At 35.4% G+C, this 23,296-nt stretch overlaps 1 protein-coding gene across 2 annotated transcripts in view; it reads left to right on the forward strand.

Moving 5' to 3' along the window:
* The window catches only part of CCDC91 (coiled-coil domain containing 91), a 296,434-nt gene that overhangs the window by 89,910 nt on the left and 183,228 nt on the right, over nucleotides 1–23,296 (forward strand). For both annotated transcript variants that reach the window (XM_007446299.1, XM_007446300.1), the window contains one exon: nucleotides 8,791–8,868. In XM_007446299.1, coding sequence (XP_007446361.1) covers nucleotides 8,791–8,868 — 78 coding nt within the window. The remainder of the gene's footprint in view (nucleotides 1–8,790; nucleotides 8,869–23,296) is intronic.

Raw genomic sequence — 23,296 nt, forward strand, 5'->3', positions numbered from 1 at the left:
ACATTTCAAGACTGGGGCAATGAAAAGGAGCCAACAGGACAGACTGAGAAGAAGAACCAAGTAAAGAAAATATTTCAAGAATGAAAAGGGGTGGATTTGGCATGGTGATTGGCAGCAGCAGAGGCTACATAGTTTTTGAATCTTTCAGATTTTCTTACAAAATTAGACTAAGATAAAGGAAAAAAAATCCATAAATACCATCTTCAAAAGAAAAAAAGATGACAGTTGTGTTTATATGAATTCTGGAGCACAAGCTGGTAGAGCTGAACTATTGACAGCAACAAGACGTGCATGTCTATCACATCTGTGCTTGAGTGATGGAGGGGAACATTAACGGGATTTAGGGTGGTCCTGAGGGCCTAGAGACCCAAATATTGACACCTGAAAAGAAACAGTCCCCAATCAGAGTAGAGGAGTTAGAAGACAGATCTGAGGACAACAGCTAAAACTGGCTGAGTGCTCTGAGCCCTCATTTCTTTTGGAAATACCGAGAAAGTACCCTTCTTAAAGTACAGAGGTGCATGGTAAGGGGAATGGTAGGGAGTAGTACAGACACTGAAGGAAGGAGAATGTTCAGATACTGGTAAGGGAGGGGTTCAGAGAAAGCAGATATCAGAAAGTACTGGAGAAGTGGCTACCCTGGAAAAAATTTTAATTACCTTATAATAGCAACAGAAGAGGGAGCCCTAGAATCATGAAGCTGGGAGTGTTCTTCAGGCTAACCTCAACTCCTTATTCAGGAATACCTACGGGTGAACTGGTACGTGGATACGAGAAAAGGATTGTTGTGGAACTGAGTACAACGATGGAAGCATTTGAAGAATAGCATAAATCAGAAGTAGAATGGTTCAGAAATGAGAAAAGAAGAATTAAATAAGAAGATATAGCTGATAGACAAAAAAAAGAATTAGACATAAAAAAAAATTCTAAAATGAAGACGAAGCTTGAAAGAAAAGAAGAGTGAATGTAATACTATAGAAAGAAGAAAATAATAAAGCATGGCAAAAAGAAAAATGAAAACTATCACATAAATGAAGAAAGAATTTGAGAGAAAGGAATAATTATAGAAAACAAGCAAACACAATCCAATATGGGTATAAATGGAGTCCCTGAAGAGGAAAACTAAAGAGGTAAAACAGAGCTATATGAAAAATGTAATTCAACCACCTTACAGGAAATAAAAGAAGGCCTATTTTGAAAGTACACATGTGTACATGGGAAAATAGACCCCAGTCAATTATGAGATATAGTCTAGTGATTTTAAAGAAAGTATCCTTCAAAAGAACACCTTGGAAGTCTGTAACTACAATGACTCTGCTTTTTGGTTTGCTCAGGATAGCTCTTATTTATCCTAGTTATCCTAGTGCAGTTATTAATAGAAACTCTTTTATTCTCAAAAGTGACTCACTTTGGAAGAGAAATTGTATAATCAACCTAAATATAAAATAAAGAAAATTAGATCCATGGCAGACTTTAAAAAAAACACTTTATGCCAAAAAATAATGGAACATAATTAAGGTATTCAAAGAAAGAAAATGTGAATCAGGATTTATATACAGCTAACTTATTTTCAATTTTAAAAGCTGCAAGTGGTTCACGGCATTCAAAAAGAGAATGTTATTCTCTTGGTTGTTTATGAGGAATCTTTCACGCCACTGAATTCCAAGAAGTAAAATTATAAAACCAGCATTCTCTGATCAGAATGAAACAAAACTAGAAATGAATAACAAAATCAAAGAAAAACACCTTTCAGCTTAGAAATTAAATTGACACAAACATACTATTTCTTTCTTGCACCAGTGTGTTTTTTTTTGTATTAGGATAAAATTTGCATAATATAAAGTTCACCATTTAAAATATTTTAAAGTGTAGAGTTTAGTGTTTTTTAGTATATTTACAATGTTGTTGTATTGTCACTAGTATCTAGTGCCAGATAGTGTCATCACCTCAAGAAGAAGCCCTGTATGCAATAATCAGTTCTTCCCTAGTTCCCTCTCCCCCAGCACCTGGCAATTGCTAATGTACTTGCTGTCTCTAGATTTACCTATTTTGGACATTTCATATAAAATGAAATCATGCAATATGTGGCCATTTGTGTCTAGCTACTTCCACTTAGCATAATGATTTCAAGGTTCTTCCATGTTACAGCATGTATCATTTCATTCCTTTTATGGGTGAATAATATTCCCTTGTATGGATGATACTTCACGTGTTGATTTATTAGCTGATGAACATTTACATTGTTTTTACTTTTTTTGCTGTTATTAATAATGCTGATAGAACATTTGTGTCCAAGGTTTTGTGTGAATGTATATTATCAGTGCCGTTAGGTATATAACTAGGAGTGAAATTTCCGGGACATTTGGTAATTCTATGTTTAATTTTTTTGAGGAACTGCGAAAATGTTTTTCATTGGGGAAACACCATTTTACATTTCAACCAGCAAGGTATGAGGGTCTCAGTTTCTCCGCCTCCTTGCCAACACTTATTTTCTGTCTATTTAATTATAGCCATGCTAGTGGATGCCAGTGGTTTTGACTTGAATTTCATAATGGCTAATGATGTTGAACATTTGTATCTTTGGAGAAATATCAACTCAAGTTCTCTGCCTATTTTTAAAATTTGGTTGTCTTTTTGTTGCTGAGTTATGAGAGTTGTATACATTCTGGATACCACACCTTTCTTAGATATACTATTTACAAATATTTAGTGGGCTGCTTTTTTGCTTCCTTGATACTGTCCTTTGATGCACAAAGTTTTAAATTTATGTATTTTTAAAATTGTTCACTTGTGCTTATAGTGTCATATTTTTAGACACTGTTGCCTAATCCAAGGTTACAAAGGTATGCACCTATTTTTCCTACAAGAATTTAATAGTTTTAGCTTTTATATTAAGGAATTTGATTTATTTTGAGTTAATATTTATACATATGTGAAGTGGGGTTCCAGATTTATCCTTTTGCATGTGTGTCTAGTTATCCCACCATCATTTGCTGATAAGGTTATTCTCTTGCTATTGAATTGACTTGTTTACTTTTGTCAAAAATCAGTTGGTTATAGATGTATGGGCTTATTTTGGGAGTCTCATTTTTATTTTCCACTGGACTCTCTGTCCTTATGCCAGTACCACACTGTTCTGATTACTTCAGCTTTGTGCTAAATTTTGAAATTGGGAAGTATAAGTCCACTAACTTTGCTCTTCTTTTTCAAGATTATTTTAACTACTCGTAATCCCTTGCAAATTCTATATGAATTTTAAGATGAGCTTGTCTGATTTCTGCAAAATAAAGTCACTGGTATTTTGATAGGGATTTTATTGAATCTACAGATAAATTTGGGGATTAACGACTAAGTCTTCCAATCCAGGAACACAGGATGTCTTTACATGTTTTAAGACTCTACAGTGTTTTGTCGTTTGTAGTGTAAAAGTTTTATACATCTTTGGTAAAAAAATATTTCTAAGTATTTTATCATTTTTCATACTATTGTAAATGGAATTGTTTTCTTTATTTCATATTTAGTTTGTTCATTGCAAGTATATAGAAATACAACTGATTTTTGTCTTGACCTTGTTTCTTATAACTTTGTTTAACTTGTTTAAATGATTTGATAGTGTTTTGTTTATTAGATCTAATAATTTTTTACAGTTTCCCATGTGTAAAATCATGTCTTTTGAAAATAAGGATAGTTTTACTTCTTCATTTCTGATATAATAATTTCCAAGGATGCCTTTTATTTATTTTTCTTGCCTAATGCCCTTGCTAGAATTTCAGTACAATGTTTAATAGAGGTGGCAAGAGTGTACAGCCTTGTCTTGTTCCTGATGTTAGGGGAAAGTTTTTAGTCTGACAATATTATGATGTTAGCTGTGGGTTTTTCACAAATGCCCTTTATCCGGTTGAGGATACTGTATTTTATTCCTAGTTTGTTGAGTATTTTTATAGTGAAAATATGCTTGATCTTGTCACTCTTTTTCTGCATACTGAGATGATCATGTGGGGTTTTATTTCCTTCATTATTTAAATGTGGTGTATTAAATGGATTGCTTTTTGTATGTTGGACCACCTTTGCATTCCTGAGATAAATTACACTTGATCCTAGGTGTAGGGTGTAGTCTTTGTAATATGCTGTTGGATTCTGCTTGCTGCTATTTGTTTGAGGAATTTTTCATCCATATTCATAAGACACATCACTTTGTCTTTTCTTGTGTTGTCTTTGTGTGGCTTTGGATTAGTGCAATACTGGCCTCATAGAATGAGTTAGAACATATTTCCTCATCTATTTTGGGGAAAAATATGAAAAATATTGGTGTTAATCCTTTTATAAACATTTGTTAGAATTCACCACTGAAGTCATCTGAAAGAAGGGATTTTCTTTGTGCGAAGTTTTTTGATTACTGATTTATTCTCTTGTTATAAGTCTGTTTGGTTTTCTATTTCTTCTTGGGTCAATTTTGGTAGTTTACATATTTCTAGGAATTTGTCCATTACAACCTTGTTATCTAATTTATTAGCATACAGTTATTCATAATATTTTCATATGCTCCTTTTTGTTTCTTTAAATTCAGTAGTAAGTCCTTTCCTTCATTCCTGATTTTAATAATTTGAGTCATCTCTTATTTTTTTTTTCTTGGTCAATCAAGATTTGTCAATATTGTTGACTTTTTTTAAAGAACCAACTTTGGTCCAGTTGATTTTCTCTATTTTTTTTCTATTATTTATTTTCTTTCTAATCTTTTTATTTCCTTCATTATGCTTGCTTTGGGTTTAGTTTGCTCTTCTTTTTCTAGTTCATTAAGGTGAAAGGTTAGGTTATTGACTTGAAATTCTTTTTTTAATATAGATTTTTAATTTTCCTTGTGATTTCTTCTTTGACTCATTGGTTATTTAGGAATGTGTTAATTTCTACACATTTGTGAATTTTCTCAAGTTTCCTACTATTAATTATTTCAAATTTCATTCCCTTGTGGTCAAAGAGCATACTTTGACTTCAGTATTCTAAAATTTATTAAGACTTGTTTTGTGGCCTACCATATAGTCTATCCTGGAGATTGTTCCATTTCCACTTGAGAATAATGTGTATTCTGTTGTTGTTGGGTACAGTATTCTATAGTTTTTTGTTTCTTCTAGTTTGTTTATGTGTTATTCAGCCTTCTATGGTTTCGCTGATCTTTGGTCTAGGGGTTTTGTTCATTATTGAAAAGTAGCAGTAGCAAATTTGATTCTAGTAGCAGCAGTAATAATATCTTATTTTTGTTTTTATTAACAAAATCCTTTCATACTCATTATCACTTTCAAGTTACTGTATACAGGTTAGTCAGTCTTCTGTATTACTCGGCTGAAGATAACTATTATATTTTCATCATCTTTTTGTCCCCAGAGGCTAGCAGAGTCAGGCACATAGTTATTGTTTAAATTAAATATAATGCTTACAAAGAAAATTTGGTGTAAACTAATGGCATCTGGGAAAATTTTAGGTGATCGGTAACTGTAAATTTCATGGTACTCTCAGAGTCTACATTTTCTATCTTGAATGATGATGAATATCACTGAGTATCTCTACATTATGTAAAAATTTCTTATGAAGTACACATTGAATATAATTTCAAAATTTTAGTTCTGATATCTAAAATGATTATAGAAATCCTTATGTCAATAATGAGAATTTCAGCATAATCCAACAAACATTTGTGAACAGCTGCTGTGTTCTAAGGCACTGTGGAAAGCACTGGATTGCTGTTCCTTCTATGTGAGAAGATACAGCCATTGACTGTTTATTTTCAATTATAATAAAATATAATGTCATAGAACATTTTGATCATTTATAAAATGTCTATTAGAAAAAACCTTTTATATGAATTGCTTAATATAATGTACTCTATGTGTGCCTTAAATGGCACACTAATACTTTTTAATGGTTCATGTCATTATTCAGAACATAGTTGTTGAATGATCAAACTTTATCATTGAAATGGTGCATATTCATCTTCAATTTCTAATTACGGAGGTAAAAATAGATTATATTCTCAGTTTCACTTAGTGGATCTAGGTTAATTTGCTTTGCTTTAGACTGATTAACTCTAGAAAGCTTTCTTGACCTTTTTGGTTCTCAGTTTCAGTTCTGAACTGATTAGTTGGTAATAGGTATTGTCAAGAGAGAGAAAAAAAGTAAATTAATATTTAATTAGTTAAGTCTGAAAAATGCTGGTTTTAATAAAATTCAACAAATTTCTTTACTTGTGGGTTTGTAGGACGTCTAATATTTAATATATATTGTTAACTTCCACAATTTGTTTGACCATGTAACCTGTTTTATATGACTTTGTCATAAATCATTGGTCTTAAGGTGTAATATATGCATCCCAAGAACTGCCTAAGATGTTCCACTATGATGTGAAAAGAAAGTGTCAGAAAAATGTTTCTATTTACTTTTTTTTTTAATCTTAAAAACTAAGAAAAACAAAAACTATGTTAATATTCAGCATAGAAATGGATGCTTTTGCCCTCCTAGGTCATTTTATGAGACAGTCACATACCATTAGTGAGATAACCGGACCTGAATGGGAGTTCCAAAGTGATGAGTTGGTAGTGCTGCCCACATGTGTTTGCTTTTTAGTATAATAGAACGTATGAGCTTGCTTTACCAGGTAATTGGATTTAGCTGCTATGTTATTTAGTTTTTACTGAAACAACTCTGACAGAAATGAGAAAATGACTTTAAAAAGATTGCTGCCATGAGCCATAGATTGATAATCATACCAACAAAAATCAGTGTTTATAATAAGTGCCCTTGTTGGTCCTTTATGTTTAGGCTGTTTTGGGAAAGAATGACTTAGCTACAGAAAGATACATAAAGTGATATACTGGAAATGGCAATTAGAATTTGATAATGAAATAGAACTTGTGAATAAGTAAGGCATAGTAAATGAGGGGAGCTTATAAATGAGAAAGTGGTGGCAGTAAATGAACAGAAACTGTTGGTGTTATCTTTTCCCTAAATATAGTTAATTTTCTCTCCAAGTCCACTGGAGTGATGGTGCAGTCATTCAGGGTCCCAAGCTGATAGAGGCCCTGCTGCTGTTCGCAGCACGTGACTTTAATTGTCATCTTAGGCATTGACATCAGCAAGCAAATAGGGGGGAAAAGGGAATGTGTGGAGGATTGTGTTGGAGGTTTTGTGGTTCAAGTTTGAAATGGTGTACATCACTTCTACCTACCTGACATTCCTAAAATAAATCCCACTTGGTTGAGATGTATTATCTTATTTATGTATTGCTAGATTCCATCTGCTAATATTTTATGTGGAATTTTAGCTTCTGTTTTCATAAAAGAGATTGTTCATAATTTTATCTTTACAGATTTTAGTATAAGGAACATGCTGTCTTAATAAAATATGTAGGGAAGTATTCCTTCTTTTTTTATTCTCTGGAAGATTTTGTGTAAGGTTTCTGTTACTTGTTTCTTAAATGTTTATTAAAGTCAACCTGTTAAATCATATGCGCTTGTGATTTCCTTGGTCGGAAGTTTTATTTTGTTTGGTTTTTAAATTAATACAGGTTCAGTTTTTTTTAAACACATATAGGACTCTTCAGAGTTTTTATTTCACTTCTTTCAGTTTTGTTGTGTTTTTTCATAGGAGTTTTTTCATTTCATCTAAAATTTCATATTTATTGCTCTAATATTTAATAATATCTTACTGCTTATTAGAAATATCTGTAGGTTTTGTAATACCCTGAATTCATGCATAATGTTAGAAATTTTTGTTTTCTATTTTTCTTCATCACTCTATTGTTGCCATCTTGCTGCATTTAATTTTTTTCTTCTTTCTTTGGATTATTTGTTAACAGTTCTTCTGTTACATGTATATTTGATCTTTTTACTCTGTCCCGTGTCTTTTTAAAGTTTCTTTTTTTTGTATTTTCCATCACTTATTTCTCTTTCTGCTGTAGTTTCTTTTTTTTCCCCCACTGTCTTTTGGTTCTCTAATCCTGCTTTCTGCTGTTTCACCTATTTACCTCATCTGTTGTGTTGTTAATAATACATTTTTTCTCACTGTAGAATTTCTGTTTTACGAATCCCAGTTCTCTGAAGAAAATCTCTATCCTCTCTGTTTTCTCCATTTCTTCTCTATTTTCTTGAATGTATTATTCATACGTATTTTAAACTCTTTGATAAGTAATTTCTGAATCACATATGGGTCTGTTTCTTTTGTCTTTTCTGTTTTCTGTTTTTTTGGTCTCATCTGTTACCATCTCTGATAATTTTGCATTGAAAGCTGTACATTGTGTTTGAAAAATTGGAAAGGCTCTGTGTAGGATGTTAACATTCTCCAAAGAGAGGTAAGCCTCTCCTTTCCTAGGAAGGTAGAATGGGGGGTTGATTACCTTAATCCAGTGGTTCTCAAACTTTATTATGTATTAATCTATTGGCATGTATATGTTACTAGAGAAATAATGAAGGAAAAAAAAAGGTTCTGGCTTGTTGAAGTAACACAGGACCTCCTGTCTCTAGATCCAGGTCCAGAATTGCCAAATGCCCCAAGGGATAACACCATTGCCGTGTGTTACCTTACCTCTCAGCATGGTTTTCTTTTCTCAGTTATTGCTTCCCTTTAATTTCTCATTGCCACAGCCCTCCAGAGTGCTTTTAAACAGAACTTTTTTTAAAATAGTTTTTCTGTTTGTTTGCAGCTGTGTACCACAAGCTACTTAATCACTTATAGATACAAAAGTCAATGGTGTGTTGTTATTTTGTCAAAAGAACAAATCATGGCTTAGTTTCTTTCTTTCAGGAAAAACATAAACAAGAATTGGAAGACATGAGGAAAGCTGGTCATGAAGCCCTCAGCATTATTGTGGATGAATATAAGGTAGCGGTTTGAGAGTCTGTTTTCTTTATTCTTTTAAACTTTGGCAAACTTTAGTAAAAAAAATTACACACATAGACATATGCTACACAAATTATAGAATTATAGTGTAGTCTTATTTTGGTATAGAATTACTTTCAACTGATTAATAAGTGTTCATTGAAAGCATACTTAGTAGATTACAAAGGTAATGCTAGATGTTGCTCTGCATTTGAGAACTTACAGAATATTTGAGAACACAGGATTGAAGTTCGAAAACAAAATACTGTAGAATTAATTGCTAGATTATTAGCTTCTTTGGTCTTTACTCTGGTTCCACCTTTTATAGAAAAAAAAAGTGTGATATAAATCTGAAAATTATTCTCATAGCTTTTTTTCTTAAACAAATTAAATAGATTTGGGTACATTTAAGTAATAATAAAAATTATAATAAATGTCAGTATCAGTGATATATGCAGTATTATTCTGGATAAGCTAAGCCTGCATAAGCTTAATCATTTAAAGTAAATTGAGAGTTTAATAACAAAATTTCCCCCCTGCTAAATTTCATATTAGATCATTTTTTTCCATCAAGTACTTAAGGAATACATTCTTGTTGAAATCAAATTCAAAAAATTCTCCCCAGAAGTAACCAGTGTGAATGGTGTGATGTGCATCCTTCTAGAGGTTTTTCTTTATATTTACACACACACACACACACACACACACACACACACACACACACACACACGTATACTCATGCTGTAAAATTTTGGTTTCCTTTTAGAAAAATGTTGTTCTACTCAATCTGTTCTTTTGTTTCTTGCTATATTTACTTGTCAGTATATATTTTCATGTCAGTATATATAAACATCCTATTTTTGTCATTGTTCTATAGTATTCCACAGTGTGTATATATATATATATGTATGTATATATATGTGTGTATACAAATATATACACACACACATATATATATACATATACAAACCTATATATGCATATACAAACACATATATATACATATATATATATATACACACACACACCATAATTGGTTTAACTATATCTGTATAAATAGGCATTTAGTTTATTTTTTTATTGTTAATTATTACAATAAATGTTTAAAAATTCCTTCTACCATATGTGGAATATAGACATTTTTTAATTGATTCAGCTTCATTCCTAGACATGATAGAAGTTGATTTCATTTTAATTAGCTGATAATTTAATGTCAAAAAGCTTCCTGTAACAAGTCATTTGGATAAAAGTAGAAAAAGAAGTAGATCTAGAATTTAAGTGAAAAGCACTTTTTTTAAAATTCCAAGGTATTAAAATAATTGGTAGATATGTCTTGGGACACGAAAGGTCATTTTTGTGACCACGCTAATATAGAAACTGGTGCCATTGTTGAGAAGGTTATTAAAAAATGGCTGGTTTTTACAGGTGTGATTTTTGGCTCTTTTTTTATAATGTTGTGAATTTTTAGTTCTACTAATTTAAACCAGCTTTACAGTTGTTGAGTTGGGGAAAAGTATAGGAACTATTTTGGACCATCTTCTTCTTTTCCTAAGGCTAAGGGTTGGAAGAATTAAAATACTGGAATTTACATAATTCTCCTGGCATATTAAGTGATGTATTCTTGGATGAATTTATATTTTACTCATTTATATTTATGAATTCTAAGTTAAATGTTTTTTATTTTTTAATTGGGGTATAGTTGTTTTACAATGTTGTGTTAGTTTCTACTGTATAGCGAAGTGGAGTTCCCTGTGCTATACAGCAGGCCCTCATTAGCCATCCACTTTATACATATTAGTGTGTATATGTCAATCCCAATCTCCCAATTCATCCCACCCCCACTCTTCCTCTCCTTGGTGTCCATACGTTTGTTCTATACATCTGTGTCTCATTTTTGCCTTGCAAACCAGTTCATCTGAACCATTTTTCTGGATTCCACAAATATGCATTAATATGCGATGTTTGTTTTTCTGTTTCTGACTTACTTCACTCTGACACTATCTAAATGTTTTGAAAGTACTTACATTGTGTTTTTCTGAAAAGCACAGCATTTGATATTTAAATTTTTTTTTTGGCTCTAACTCTACATATTTCCTTTGCTGAAAACGTGTTTATTGCGTATTACTTTGAACACTAGCAATGAATGAGTTTAAAAGCTTATGTAACAACTTTGCAAATATATTTTGCAAATTATATTTTGAAGAAACTTAGTTGAGAGCTACTCATTTCACCTCTTCTTTGTCTCATATTATTGTGTGACACTCATTTAGAAAGAGAATTTAAAGATTTCAGGCATTAGGTATTACAATTTGCTTTAAAGGATTAGGTATCAAATCATGTATCCTGCAAAGTTAAATTTAATTTATCATATTATACTTGTAGTCAGTTAATATGCAAACTATATAAATTCTCTTATAGTAGGGAACTTTGGAGTAAATACTTTTCATATAGCTTTCCATATTATTGATTTATTCTGAGCTTCACATTTTTCATAAAGATATTACAGTACTCCTCAGAGGAATACATCTGATACATAAATTATTGTGTAAAATATTACAACCAAGGTGTCTTAGAAACATACTGACGATTTCAACTTGATAGTAATATGGAAAAAATTTAGTAACTTAGATAAGAAAAATAAGCAATGTTTTCTTGGTAGGTTAGAGGTCTTTATAATGTAAATGTTGATGATTCTTGCCCCATTATGGAACAAGGAAAGAAACAATTTTTTTCCATTCTAAATTCATGCGTGAGAAGTTCATGTGCTAATTGTTTTATTTTGCTTCTCTTTTTTCTGAGTATCTTTAAAGATATGTTTTTTAAAGCATATAAACATTTTGATGGATGTTTCATTAATCATTAGGTAACTCAAAAACAAAGCAGGGCTTCCCTGGTGGCGCAGTGGTTGAGAGTCCACTTGCAGATGCAGGGGACACGGGTTCGTGCCCCGGTCTGGGAAGATCCCACATGCCGTGGAGCGGCTGGACCCGTGAGCCATGGCCACTGAGCCTACGTGTCCAGAGCCTGTGCTCCACAGTGGGAGAGGCCACAGCAGTGAGAGGCCCATGTACCGCAAAAACAAAATAAAACAAAGCAAAACAAAACAAAACAAAAAACCAAAATACAACTTCTCATTACTATTGCTAATAGAAGCTTTATGAACATCTCTTTGCATTTATTCATTCCTTAATTCAAGAAATATTATTGACTTTCTTCTTTACGTCAAGGACTATCATAGATACAACACTGAACAAAATAAAAATTCTTGGCCCAATGGAATATATATTCTATATCCATTAACCTATGAATACCAAACATATGAAGTAAGGAACCTAAAACCACAGCTTTCCTCAATCTTTTGGAAAAAAGAGGCTCCACACCCTTGCCTCTCCTACCCATGCAGGCATTTACTCAAATATGCAGCTGGATCTCCCACCTTCCTAACACCGTTCCTGGTTGCTAGGGAACCTTAATATTCTTTGGATTGTCCTGTACTAGATGTGATCAATCATTTTTTCCCCCTACAAGCTGAATTGAGACATTGTTGACAAGTTTGAAAAAAGATTTCATTAGAAAAGATAGTGAAAAATGCCAAATAAATAAGATAAAATTTATTTACTTAGCAAAGAAAAAAATGTAAAATGAAATTGTTTTTTTTCCCTTAACATCTTTATTGGAGTATAATTGCTTTAAAATGGTGTGTTAGTTTCTGCTTTATAATAAAGTGAATCAGCTATACATATACATGTGCTCCCATATCTCTTCCCTCTTGTGTCTCCCTCCCTCTCACCTTCCCTATCCCACCCTTCTAGGTGGTCACAAAGAATCGAGCTGATCTCCCTGTGCTATGCGGCTGCTTCCCACTAGCAATCTATTTTACGTTTGGTATTTTATGTATGTCCATTCCACTCTCTCACTTTGTCACAGCTTACCCTTCCCCCTTCCGATATTCTGAAGTCCATGATCTAGTAGGTCTGTGTCTTTATTCCCATCTTACCCCTAGGTACTTCATGACCTTTTTTTTTTTCTCGTAGATTCCATATATATGTGTTAGCATACGGTATTTGTTTTTCTCTTTCTGACTTACTTCACTCTCTATGACAGACTCTAGGTCCATCCACCTCACTACAAATAATTCAATTTCCTTTCTTTTTATGGCTAAGTAATATTCCACTGTATATATGTGGCACATCTTCTTTATCCATTCATCTGTTGATGTACACTGAGGTTGCTTCCATGTCCTGACTATTGTAAATAGTGCTGCAGTGAACATTGTGGTACATGACACTTTTTGAATTATGGTTTTCTCAGGGTATATGCCCAGTAGTGGGATTGCTGGGTCATATAGTAGTTCTATTTTTAGTTTTTTAAGGAACCTCCACACTGTTCTCCATAGTGGCTGTATCATTTTACATTCCCACCAGCAGTGCAAGAGTCTTCCCTTTTCTCCACAACCTCTCCAGCATTTATTGTTTGTAGATATTTTGATGATGGCCATTCTGACCAGTGTGAGATGATATCTCATTGTAGTTTTGATTTGCTTTTCTCTAATGATTAATGATGTTGAGCATTCTTGCATGTGTTTGTTGGCCATCTGTATATCTTCTTTGGAGAAATGTCTATTTAGGTCTTCTGCCCATTTTTGGATTGGGTTGTTTTTTTGATATTGAGCTGCATGAGTTGCTTGTATGTGTTAAGATTAATCCTTTGTCAGTTGCTTTGTTTGCAACTATTTTCTCCCATTATGAGGGTTGTCTTTTCATCTTGTTTATGGTTTCCTTTGCTGTGCAAAAGCTTTTAAGTTTCATTAGGTCCTGTTTGTTTATTTTTGTTTTTATTTCCATTTCTCTAGAAGGTGCGTCAAAAAGGATCTTGCTGTGATTTATGTCATAGAGTGTTCTGCCTATGTTTTCCTCTAAGAGTTTGATAGCGTCTGGCCTTACATTTAGGTCTTTAATCCATTTTGAACTTATTTTTGTGTATGGTGTTAGGGAGTGTTCTAATTTCATTCTTTTACATGTACCTGTGCAGTTTTCCCAGCACCACTTATTGAAGAGGCTGTCCTTTCTCCGCTGTACATTCCTGCCTCCTTAATCAAAGATAAGGTGACCATATGTGCGTGCGTTTATCTCTGGGCTTTGTATCCTTTTCCATTGATCTATATTTCTCTTTTTGTGCCAGTACCTTACTGTCTTGATTACTGTAGCTTTGTAGTGTAGTCTGAAGTCATGGAGCCTGATTCCTCCAGCTCCATTTTTCGTTCTCAAGGTTGCTTTGGCTATTTGGGGTCTTTTGTGTTTCCATACAAATTGTGAAATTTTTTGTTCTAGTTCTGTGAAAAATGCCATTGGTAGTTTGATAGGGATTGCATTGAATCTGTAGATTGCTTTGGGTAGTAGAGTCATTTTCACAATGTTGATTCTTCCCATCCAAGAACATGGTATATCTCTCCATCTATTTGTGTCATCTTTAATTTCTTTCATCAGTGTCTTATAATTTTCTGCATACAGGTCTTTTGTCTCCTTAGGTAGGTTTATTCCTGGATATTTTATTTTTTTTGTTGCAATGGTAAATGGGATTGTTTTCTTAATTTCACTTTCAGATTTTTCATCATTAGTGTATAGGAATGTCAGAGATTTCTCTGCATTAATTTTCTATCCTGCTACTTTACCAAATTCATTGATTAACTCTAGTAGTTTTGTGGTAGCATCTTTAGGATTCTCTGTGTATAGTATCATGTCATCTGCAAACAGTGACAGCTTTGCTTCTTCTTTTCCGATTTGGATTCCTTTCATTTCTTTTTCTTCTCTTATTGCTGTGGCTAAAACTTCCAAAACTATTTTGAATAATAATGGTGAGAGTGGGCAACCTTGTCTTGTTCCTGATCTTAGTGGAAATGGTTTCATTTTTTCAACTTTAAGGATGATGTTGGCTGTGGGTTTGTCATATATGGCCTTAATATGTTGAGGAAAGTTCCCTCTATGCCTACTTTCTGCAGGGTTTTTATCATAAATGCATGTTGAATTTTGTCAAAAGCTTTCTCTGCATCTATTGAGATCATCATATGGTTTTTCTCCTTCAATTTGTTAATATGGTGTATCACATTGATCTGTTTGTGTATATTGAAGAATCCTTGTATTCCTGGAATAAACCCCACTTGATCATGGTGTATGATCCTTTTAATGTGCTGTTGGATTCTGTTTGCTAGTATTTTGTTGAGGATTTTTGCATCTATGTTCATCAGTGATATTGGCCTGTAGTTTTCTTTCTTTGTGACATCCTTGTCTGGTTTTGGTATCAAGGTGATGGTGGCCTCGTAGAATGAGTTTGGGAGTGTTCCTCCCTCTGCTATATTTTGGAAGAGTTTGAGAAGAATAGGTGTTAGCTCTTCTCTAAATGTTTGATAGAATTCGCCTGTGAAGCCATCTGGTCCTGGGCTTTTGTTTGTTGGAAGATTTTTAATCACAGTTTCAATTTCAGTGTTTGTGATTGGTCTGTTCATATTTTCTATTTCTTCCTGATTCAGTCTTGGCAGTTTGTGCATTTCTAAGAATTTGTCCATTTCTTCCAGATTGTCCATTTTATTGGCATAGAGTTGCTTGTAGTAATCCCTCATGATTTTTTGTATTTCTGCAGTGGGCACGAACCCGTGTCCCCTGCATCGGCAGGCAGACTCTCAACCACTGCGCCACCAGGGAAGCCCCTTGTTGGAATATTTTTAATCACAGTTTCAATTTCAGTGCTTGTGACTGGTCTGTTCATATTTTCTCTTTCTTCTTGGTTCAGTCTCTGCAGGTTGTGCATTTCTACGAAATTGTTGATTTTTTTCCAGGTTGTCCGTTTTATTAGCATAGAGTTGCTTGTAGTAATCTCTCGTGATCCTTTGTATTTCTGCAGTGTCAGTTGTAACTTCTCCTTTTTCATTTCTAATTCTATTGATTTGAGTCTTCTCCCTTTTTTTCTTGATGAGTCTGGCTAATGGTTTATCAATTTTGTTTATCTTCTAAAAGAACCAGCTTTTAGTTTCATTGATCTTTGCTATCGTTTCCTTCATTTCTTTTGCATTTATTTCTGATCTGATCTGTATGGTTTATTTCCTCTACTAACTTTGTGTTTTTTTGTTCTTCTTTCTCTAATTGCTTTAGGTGCAAGGTTAGGTTGTTAATTTGAGTAATTTCCTGTTTCTTAAGGTAGGATTGTATTGCTATAAACTTCTCTCTTAGAACTGCTTTTGCTGCATCCCATAGGTTTTGGGTCGTCGTGTTTTCACTGTCATTTGTTTCTAGGTATTTTTTGATTTCCTCTTTGATTTCTTCAGTGATCACTTCGTTATTAAGTATTGTTTAGCCTCCATGTGTTTCTGTTTTTTACAGATCGCTTCCTGTAATGAACATCTAGTCTAATAGGGTTGTTGTCGGAAAATATACTTGATACGATTTCAATTTTCTTAAAATTACCAAGGCTAGATTTGTGACCCCAGATATGATCTATCCTGAAGAATGTTCCATGAGCACTTGAGAAAAATGTGTATTCTGTTGTTTTTGGATGGAAGTCCTATAAATATCAATTAAGTCCATCTTGTTTAATGTATCCTTTAAAGGTTGTGTTTCCTTATTTATTTTCATTTTGGATGATGTGTCCATTGGTGAAAGTGGGGTTTGAAATCCCCTACTGTGATTGTGTTACAGTTGATTTCTCCTTTAATGGCTGTTAGTATTTGCCTTATGTATTGAGGTGCTCCTATGTTGGGTGCATAAATATTTACAATTGTTATATCTTCCTGTTGAATCGATCCCTTGATCATTATGTAGTGTCCTTATTTGTCTCTTGTAATAGTCTTTATTTTAAAGTCTATTTTGTCTGATACGAGAATTGCTACTACAGCTTTCTTCTGATTTCCATTTGCATGAAATATCTTCTTCCATCCCCTCACTTTCAGTCTGTATGTGTCCCTAGGTCTAAAGTGGGTCTCTTGTAGACAGCAAAATACAGGTATTGTTTTTGTATCCATTTAGCCAGTCTTTGTCTTTTGGTGGGAGCATTTAATCCATTTGCATTTAAGGTAATTATCGATATGTATGTTCCTATTCCCTTTTCTTAATTGTTTTGGGTTTGTTATTGTAGGTCTTTTCTTTCTTTTGTGTTTCTTGCCTAGAGAAGTTCCTTTAGCATTTGTTGTAAAGCTGGTTTGGTGGTGCTGAACTCTCTCAGCTTTTGCTTGTCTGTAAAGGTTTCAGTTTCTCCATGAAATCTGAATGAGGTCCTTGCTGGGTAGAGTAATCTTGGTTGTAGGTTTTTCTCCATCATCACTTTAAATGTGTCCCGCCACTCCCTTCTGCCTTGCAGAGTTTTGCTGATAGATCAGCTGTTAACCTTATGGGGATTCCTTTGTGTGTTATTTTTTGTTTCTCCCTTGCTGATTTTAATATGTTTTCTTTGTACTTAATTTTTGATAGTTTGATTAATATGTGTCTTGGCGTGTTTCTCCATGGATTTATCCTCTATGGGAGTCTCTGTGCTTCCTGGACTTGATTAACTATTTCATTTCCCATATTAGGGAAGTTTTCAACTCTACTCTCTTTAAATATTTTCTCAGTCCCTTTCTTTTTCGGTTCTTCTTCTGGGACCCCTATGATTCGAATGTTGGTGCGTTTAATGTTGTCCCAGAGATCTCTGACAATGTCCTCAGTTCCTTTCATTCTTTTTTCTTTTTTCTGCTCTGCAGTAGTTATTTCCACTATTTTATCTTCCAGGTCACTTATCCGTTCTTTTGCCTCAGTTATTCTGCTATTGATCCCTTCTAGAGTATTTTTAATTTCATTTATTGTGTTGTTAATGATTGTTTGTTTGCTCTTTAGTTCTTCTAGGTCCTTGTTAAATGTTTCTTGTATTTTCTCTATTCTATTTCCAAGATTTTGGATCATCTTTACTATCATTATTCTGAATTCTTTTTCAGGTAGACTGCCTGTTTCCTCTTCATTTGTTAGGTCTGGTGGGTTTTTACCTTGCTCCTTCATCTGCTGTGTGTTTTTCTGTCTTTTCATTTTGCTTATCTTACTGTGTTTGGGGTGTCCTTTTTGCTGGCTGCAGGTTCGTAGTTCCCGTTGTTTTTCGTGTCCGTCCCCAGTGGCTAAGGTTGCTTCAGTGGGTTGTGTATGTTTCCTGGTGGAGGGGTTTAGTGCCTGTGTTCTGGTGGATGAGGCTGGATCTTGTCTTTCCGATGGGCAGGTCCACGTCTGGTGGTGTGTTTTGGGGTGTCTGTGGCCTTATTTTGATTTTAGGCAGCCTCTCTGCTAATGGATGAGGCTGTGTTCCTGTCTTGCTAGTTGTTTGGCACAGGTTGTCCAGCACTGTAGCTTGCTGGTCCTTGAGTGGAGCTGGATCTTAGTGTTGAGATGGAGATCTCTGGGAGATTTTCGCCGTTTGATATTACATGGAGCTGGGAGGTCTCTTGTGGTCGAGTGTCCTGATGTTGGCTCTCCCACCTCAGAGGCACAGCCCTGATGCCTGGATGGAGCACCAAGAGCCTGTCATCCACACGGCTCACAATAAAAGGGAGAAAAAATAGGAAGAAAGAAAAAGGATAAAATAAAATAAAGTAAGATAAAATAAAGTTATGAAAATAAAAAATAATTATTAAGGAAAAATTTTTAAGAAGTAAAAAACAACAACAACAACAAAAGAAATGGACGGACAGAGCCCTAGGACAAATGGTGAAAGGAAAGCTATACAGACAAAATCTCCCACAGAAGCATACACCTACACACTCACAAAAAGCGGAAAAGGGAGAAAAAATATATATATATCTTTGCTCCCAAAGTCCACCTCCTCAGTTTGGGATGATTCGTTGTCTATTCAGCTATTCCGCAGATCAAGGTACATCAAGTTTATTGTGGAGCTTTAATGCACTGCTTCTGAGGCTGCTGGGAGAAATTTCCCTTTCTCTTCTTTTTTCACACAGCTCTCGGGGTTCAGCTTTGGATTTGGCCCCGCCTCTGCGTGTAGGTTGCCGGAGTGCGTCTCTTCTTCGCTCAGACAGGACGGGGTTAAAGGAGCAGCTGATTAGGGGGCTTTGGCTTATTCAGGCTGGGGGGAGGGAGGAGTACGGATGTGGGGCGAGCCTGCGGCGGCAGAGGCCAGCGTGACATGACGTTGTACCAGCCTGGGGCGTGCCGTGCGTTCTCCTGGGGAAGTTGTCTCTGGATCACGGGACCCTGGCAGTCGCGGGCTGCACAGGCTCCCTGGAGGGGAGGTGTGGAGAGTGACCTGTGCTTGCACACAGGCTTCTTGGTGGCCTCAACAACAGCCTTAGCGTCTTATGCCCATCTCTGGTGTCCAAGCTGATAGCCGCGGCTCATGCCCGTCTCTGGAGCTCCTTTAAGCAGTGCTCTTAATCCCCTCTCCTCGCTCACCAGGAAACAAAGAGGGAAGAAAAAGTCTCTTGTCTCTTCGGCAGCTGCAGACTTTTCCCGGACTCCCTCCTGGCTAGCCGTGGTGCACTAACCCCCTTCAGGCTGTGTTCTCTCAGACAACCCCAGTCCTCTCTGGACCCGACCAAAGCCTGAGCCTCAGCTCCCAGCCCCCAACCGCCCCGGCAGGTGAGCAGACAAGCATCTCAGGCTGGTGAGTACTGGTCGGCACTGATCCTCTGTGTGGGCATCTCTCTGCTTTTCCCTCCGCACCCCTTTTCCTGCGCTCTCCTCTGTGGCTCTGAAGCTTCCCCGCTCTTCCACACACAGTCTCTGCCCTCGAAGGGGCTTCCTAGTGTGTGGAAACTTTTCCTCGTTCACAGCTCCCCCTACTGGTGCGGGTCCCATCCCTATCCTTTAGTCTCTGTTTATTCTTTTTTCTTTTGCCCTACCCAGGTACGTGGGGAGTTTCTTGCCTTTTGGGAGGTCTGAGGTCTTCTGCCAGCATTCAGTAGGTGTTCTATAGGAGCAGTTCCACGTGTAGTTGTATTTCTGATGTATCTTTTGGGAGGAAGGTGATCTCCATGTCTTTCTCTTCTGCCATCTTCTCAAATCTCCCCAAAATTGTTTTATATAAAGTAAAACAAAAATGACAAAAAACTAAAAAATAAAGCATAGGAAGATGCATTATTTTTGCTTTAACCTCTGCCTTGCAGAAATACGGAGTAGACGTTTTTTCTTCTCTTCTTTTTACTAAATATAGCTAAAAAAAAAAACCCTGGACATTATATATAAAAAAGACATAAGACTCTGAGAGTTAGACAGAAGAAGGCAGACTGGCTAGGGACCCTGAATCCAAGTAACTACATAATGCTGAGTTCCCTAGGCTTTCTTTTTGCCTCATTTGCCCCAGACAAGGTGCTGGAGAAGTGAGCAACCCAAAAATACCAAATGGACACAGACAACAGACCCCAAGAAAAGCCTGCTCTCTCTATCCAAAAGACCGGGAAAGCTTTCATCTTGCAAGGCAGAAAATATTAGGTAATAACCCTTCTAATCCCACCAAATATCAGAGAGCAAACTGTAGTCCCACCCAAAGCTCTGCCAACAAAGGCTGGTTAAGGGCGCCTAGACTTCACATTTACCAATCTATAATGAGGTACCCTTCTTCTTTCCCATTGGGGCAGAGTCATAGAAGGTGGAGTGGGGAATCAGGATGTTCAGTCCCACTGGGAAGTAAGTACCCTCTCCACTGAGTGTCAGGGTAGGCTGTGTAGGAAGCCTAGATTTCCACCCCACCGTTATGGTAATGAGACACTTTTCTCCCTCCCACCCCCCAGCCCCCTGCAAGGTATCAATGGATGTTTAATGGAGAGTCAGCACTTTCCTTACTGCTCAGTGCTACTAGGGTTATCCCCTGCAGTGTCATTGGAGTTCATTTGGGAGCAATAATGTGGCGCCCTTACCCCTCCCAGTCAGAGTGAAGGCCCGGTGGGAAGTTGAACTCCCAACTGTGTTCAGCAATAATGGATCCTTATTTCCCCAGCCCTGAGTGTCAGTAGAGGATGAGTCAGAAACCTGGACTTCCACTGCACCTGACTGTTCTCCTCTTTCGCTGCTGGGTTAGTGTTATATCAAAGGAAGTCTGCTAAAACAAGATTTAAAATGTCCAGGTTTCAATTGAAAATCACTACCCGTACCAAGAACAAAGAAAATCTCATCTTAAGTGAAAGAAGACAATGAACAGAACCGAACACAGACCTGCCACCAATGTTAGAATTATCTGACAAGCATTATAAAGCATCCATCGTAAAAATGCTTTAACAAGCAAATATGAACACACTTGAAACAAATGAAAAATTAGAAAACCTCAGCAATGGAACACAAATTTTTAGCAAAGTAATGAAGAACCAATAATAACTTTAGAACTAAAAAATACAGTAACCAAAATACAAAAACTCAGCGTATGACCTCAATAGCATAATGGAGAAACAGAGGAAAGGATCAGTGAACTTGAAGATAGAGCAGTAGAAATCATCCAATTTAAGCAATACAGAGAAAATAGATTGAAAACGAACGAATAGGGATTTAGGGGCCTATGGAATTATAACAAAATACCTAAAATTCATGTCATCAGAGTCCTGGAAAGAGCTGAAAAACATATTCAAAGAAATGTGGCTGAAAACCTACCACATTTGACAAGAGAAATACAACTACATATTCAAGGAGCTGAATAAACTCTAAACATGATACCTTATGCCCCCTAAAAAGAAGCCCACTCCAAGACCCATTGTGATGGTTAATTTTATGTGTCAGCTTAGCTGGGCCACAGTGCCCAGGTTTTTGGTCAAGACATTATCCTGGATGTTTTTGTGAGGTTGTGTTTTGGATAATAATATTTAAATTTGTGGACTTTGAATAAAGCAGATTTCCCTCAATAATGTGGGTGGATTTCATTTAATCAGTAGAAGGTTATACTAGAACAAAGACTGACCTTCCCTGAGCAAGAAGGTATTCTGGTAGCATATAGCCTTTAGACTTGAACTGCATACAGCACTGACCCTTCCTTGGGTTTCCAGTCTGCCAGCCTACCTTACAGATACTGAATTTGCCAGCTTTCATAATTGTGTGAGCCAATTCCTGAAAATAAATCCCTCTCTCTCTGCATATACATATATCCTGTTGATTCCATTTCTCTGGAGGCCCTGGCTAATGTAATATATATCATAGTCAGACTTCTGAAAACTAAAGACAAAGAAGTTTTAAAAGCAGCCAGATAAGGATGACATTTTACTGCAAGAGAGAAACTGTTAGGCTGACCTTGGATTTTTCATCAGAAAACATGGAGGCCAGAAGGAAACGGAACAAGTGCTGAAGGAAAATACCTGTCAATCCAGATTTCTATATCCAGAGTAAAGGTACTTATGGAATGAAAGGAGGAAATCAAGATGTTCTTAGATGAAAGAAAACTAAGAGAATTTTGCCATAGAAAACCCACCCTAAAAGAATTGCTAAGGAGGTTTTCTAAACAAAATGAAATGATAAAGGAAGGGATTTTGGAACATTGGGAAGGAACAAAGGAGAGTAAAAATATGGGTAAATAAAATAGATTTTCTCTTTTTACATTTTATAAATTATGTTTGCCTGTTAAATCAAAAATTTTAACATTGACTGATATGGTTCTAATGTATGTAAGGAAAATTTTAAGAGAATTGTATCATAAACAAAGGAGAATAAAGGACATAAAAAGAAGTAGAGTTTCTACACTTGAAGTGATGAAATACCAACACCAGTAGTTATGTGATTTTTTTAAAATATGAATTTTCTAAATATATTTACCACTACTTCTGCAATCTTTCACATGATAAGGCTTAGGGATTTTTTTTATTAAACAGAATTTGATCACAAGGCCCCAAGGTCTTGAGGCTAGTTTATTTTTTACATATGTATTTCAGAAACTATAATCAATTTAATGTGTAATAGTGAAGTCTTTTTTCCATGTCACTGTGATTTCCAAGGACCTGAATCTGATAATGATCACTACAAAGGAGTGTTTATTTTTTATATATTTTGATTTAAAGTAGGCTAGTGATACTGTCTTATTTCAATGTTTTATAACCTTTATTTTTAACAGCTTTATTGAGGTATAATTCACATACTATAAAACTCCCCTCTTTAAAGTGGATAATTCAGTAGTTTTTAGTATGTTCACAGAATTGTACAACCGTCACCACAATCTAATTTTAGAGCATTTTCATCACCCTTGCATGAAACCTTGTACCAATTAAGCAATCACTCTTCACTCCCCTCCAGCTACCCTGTCCCCTAGCCCTTGGTTACCACTATTCTGCATTATGTCACTATAGACTTGCATCTTCTAGACATTTCCTAGAAGTAGAATTACACAATTTGTGGGCTAGTATGGCTGTCTTCTTTTACTTAGCGTAATGTTTTTAGAGTTCATTCATGTTACTACATGTGGTAGTACTTCATTTCTTTTTTATTGTTAAATAGTATTCCAT

Source organism: Lipotes vexillifer, unplaced genomic scaffold (assembly GCF_000442215.2).
Source record: "Lipotes vexillifer unplaced genomic scaffold, Lipotes_vexillifer_v1.1 scaffold477, whole genome shotgun sequence".
NCBI lineage: Eukaryota > Metazoa > Chordata > Mammalia > Artiodactyla > Lipotidae > Lipotes > Lipotes vexillifer.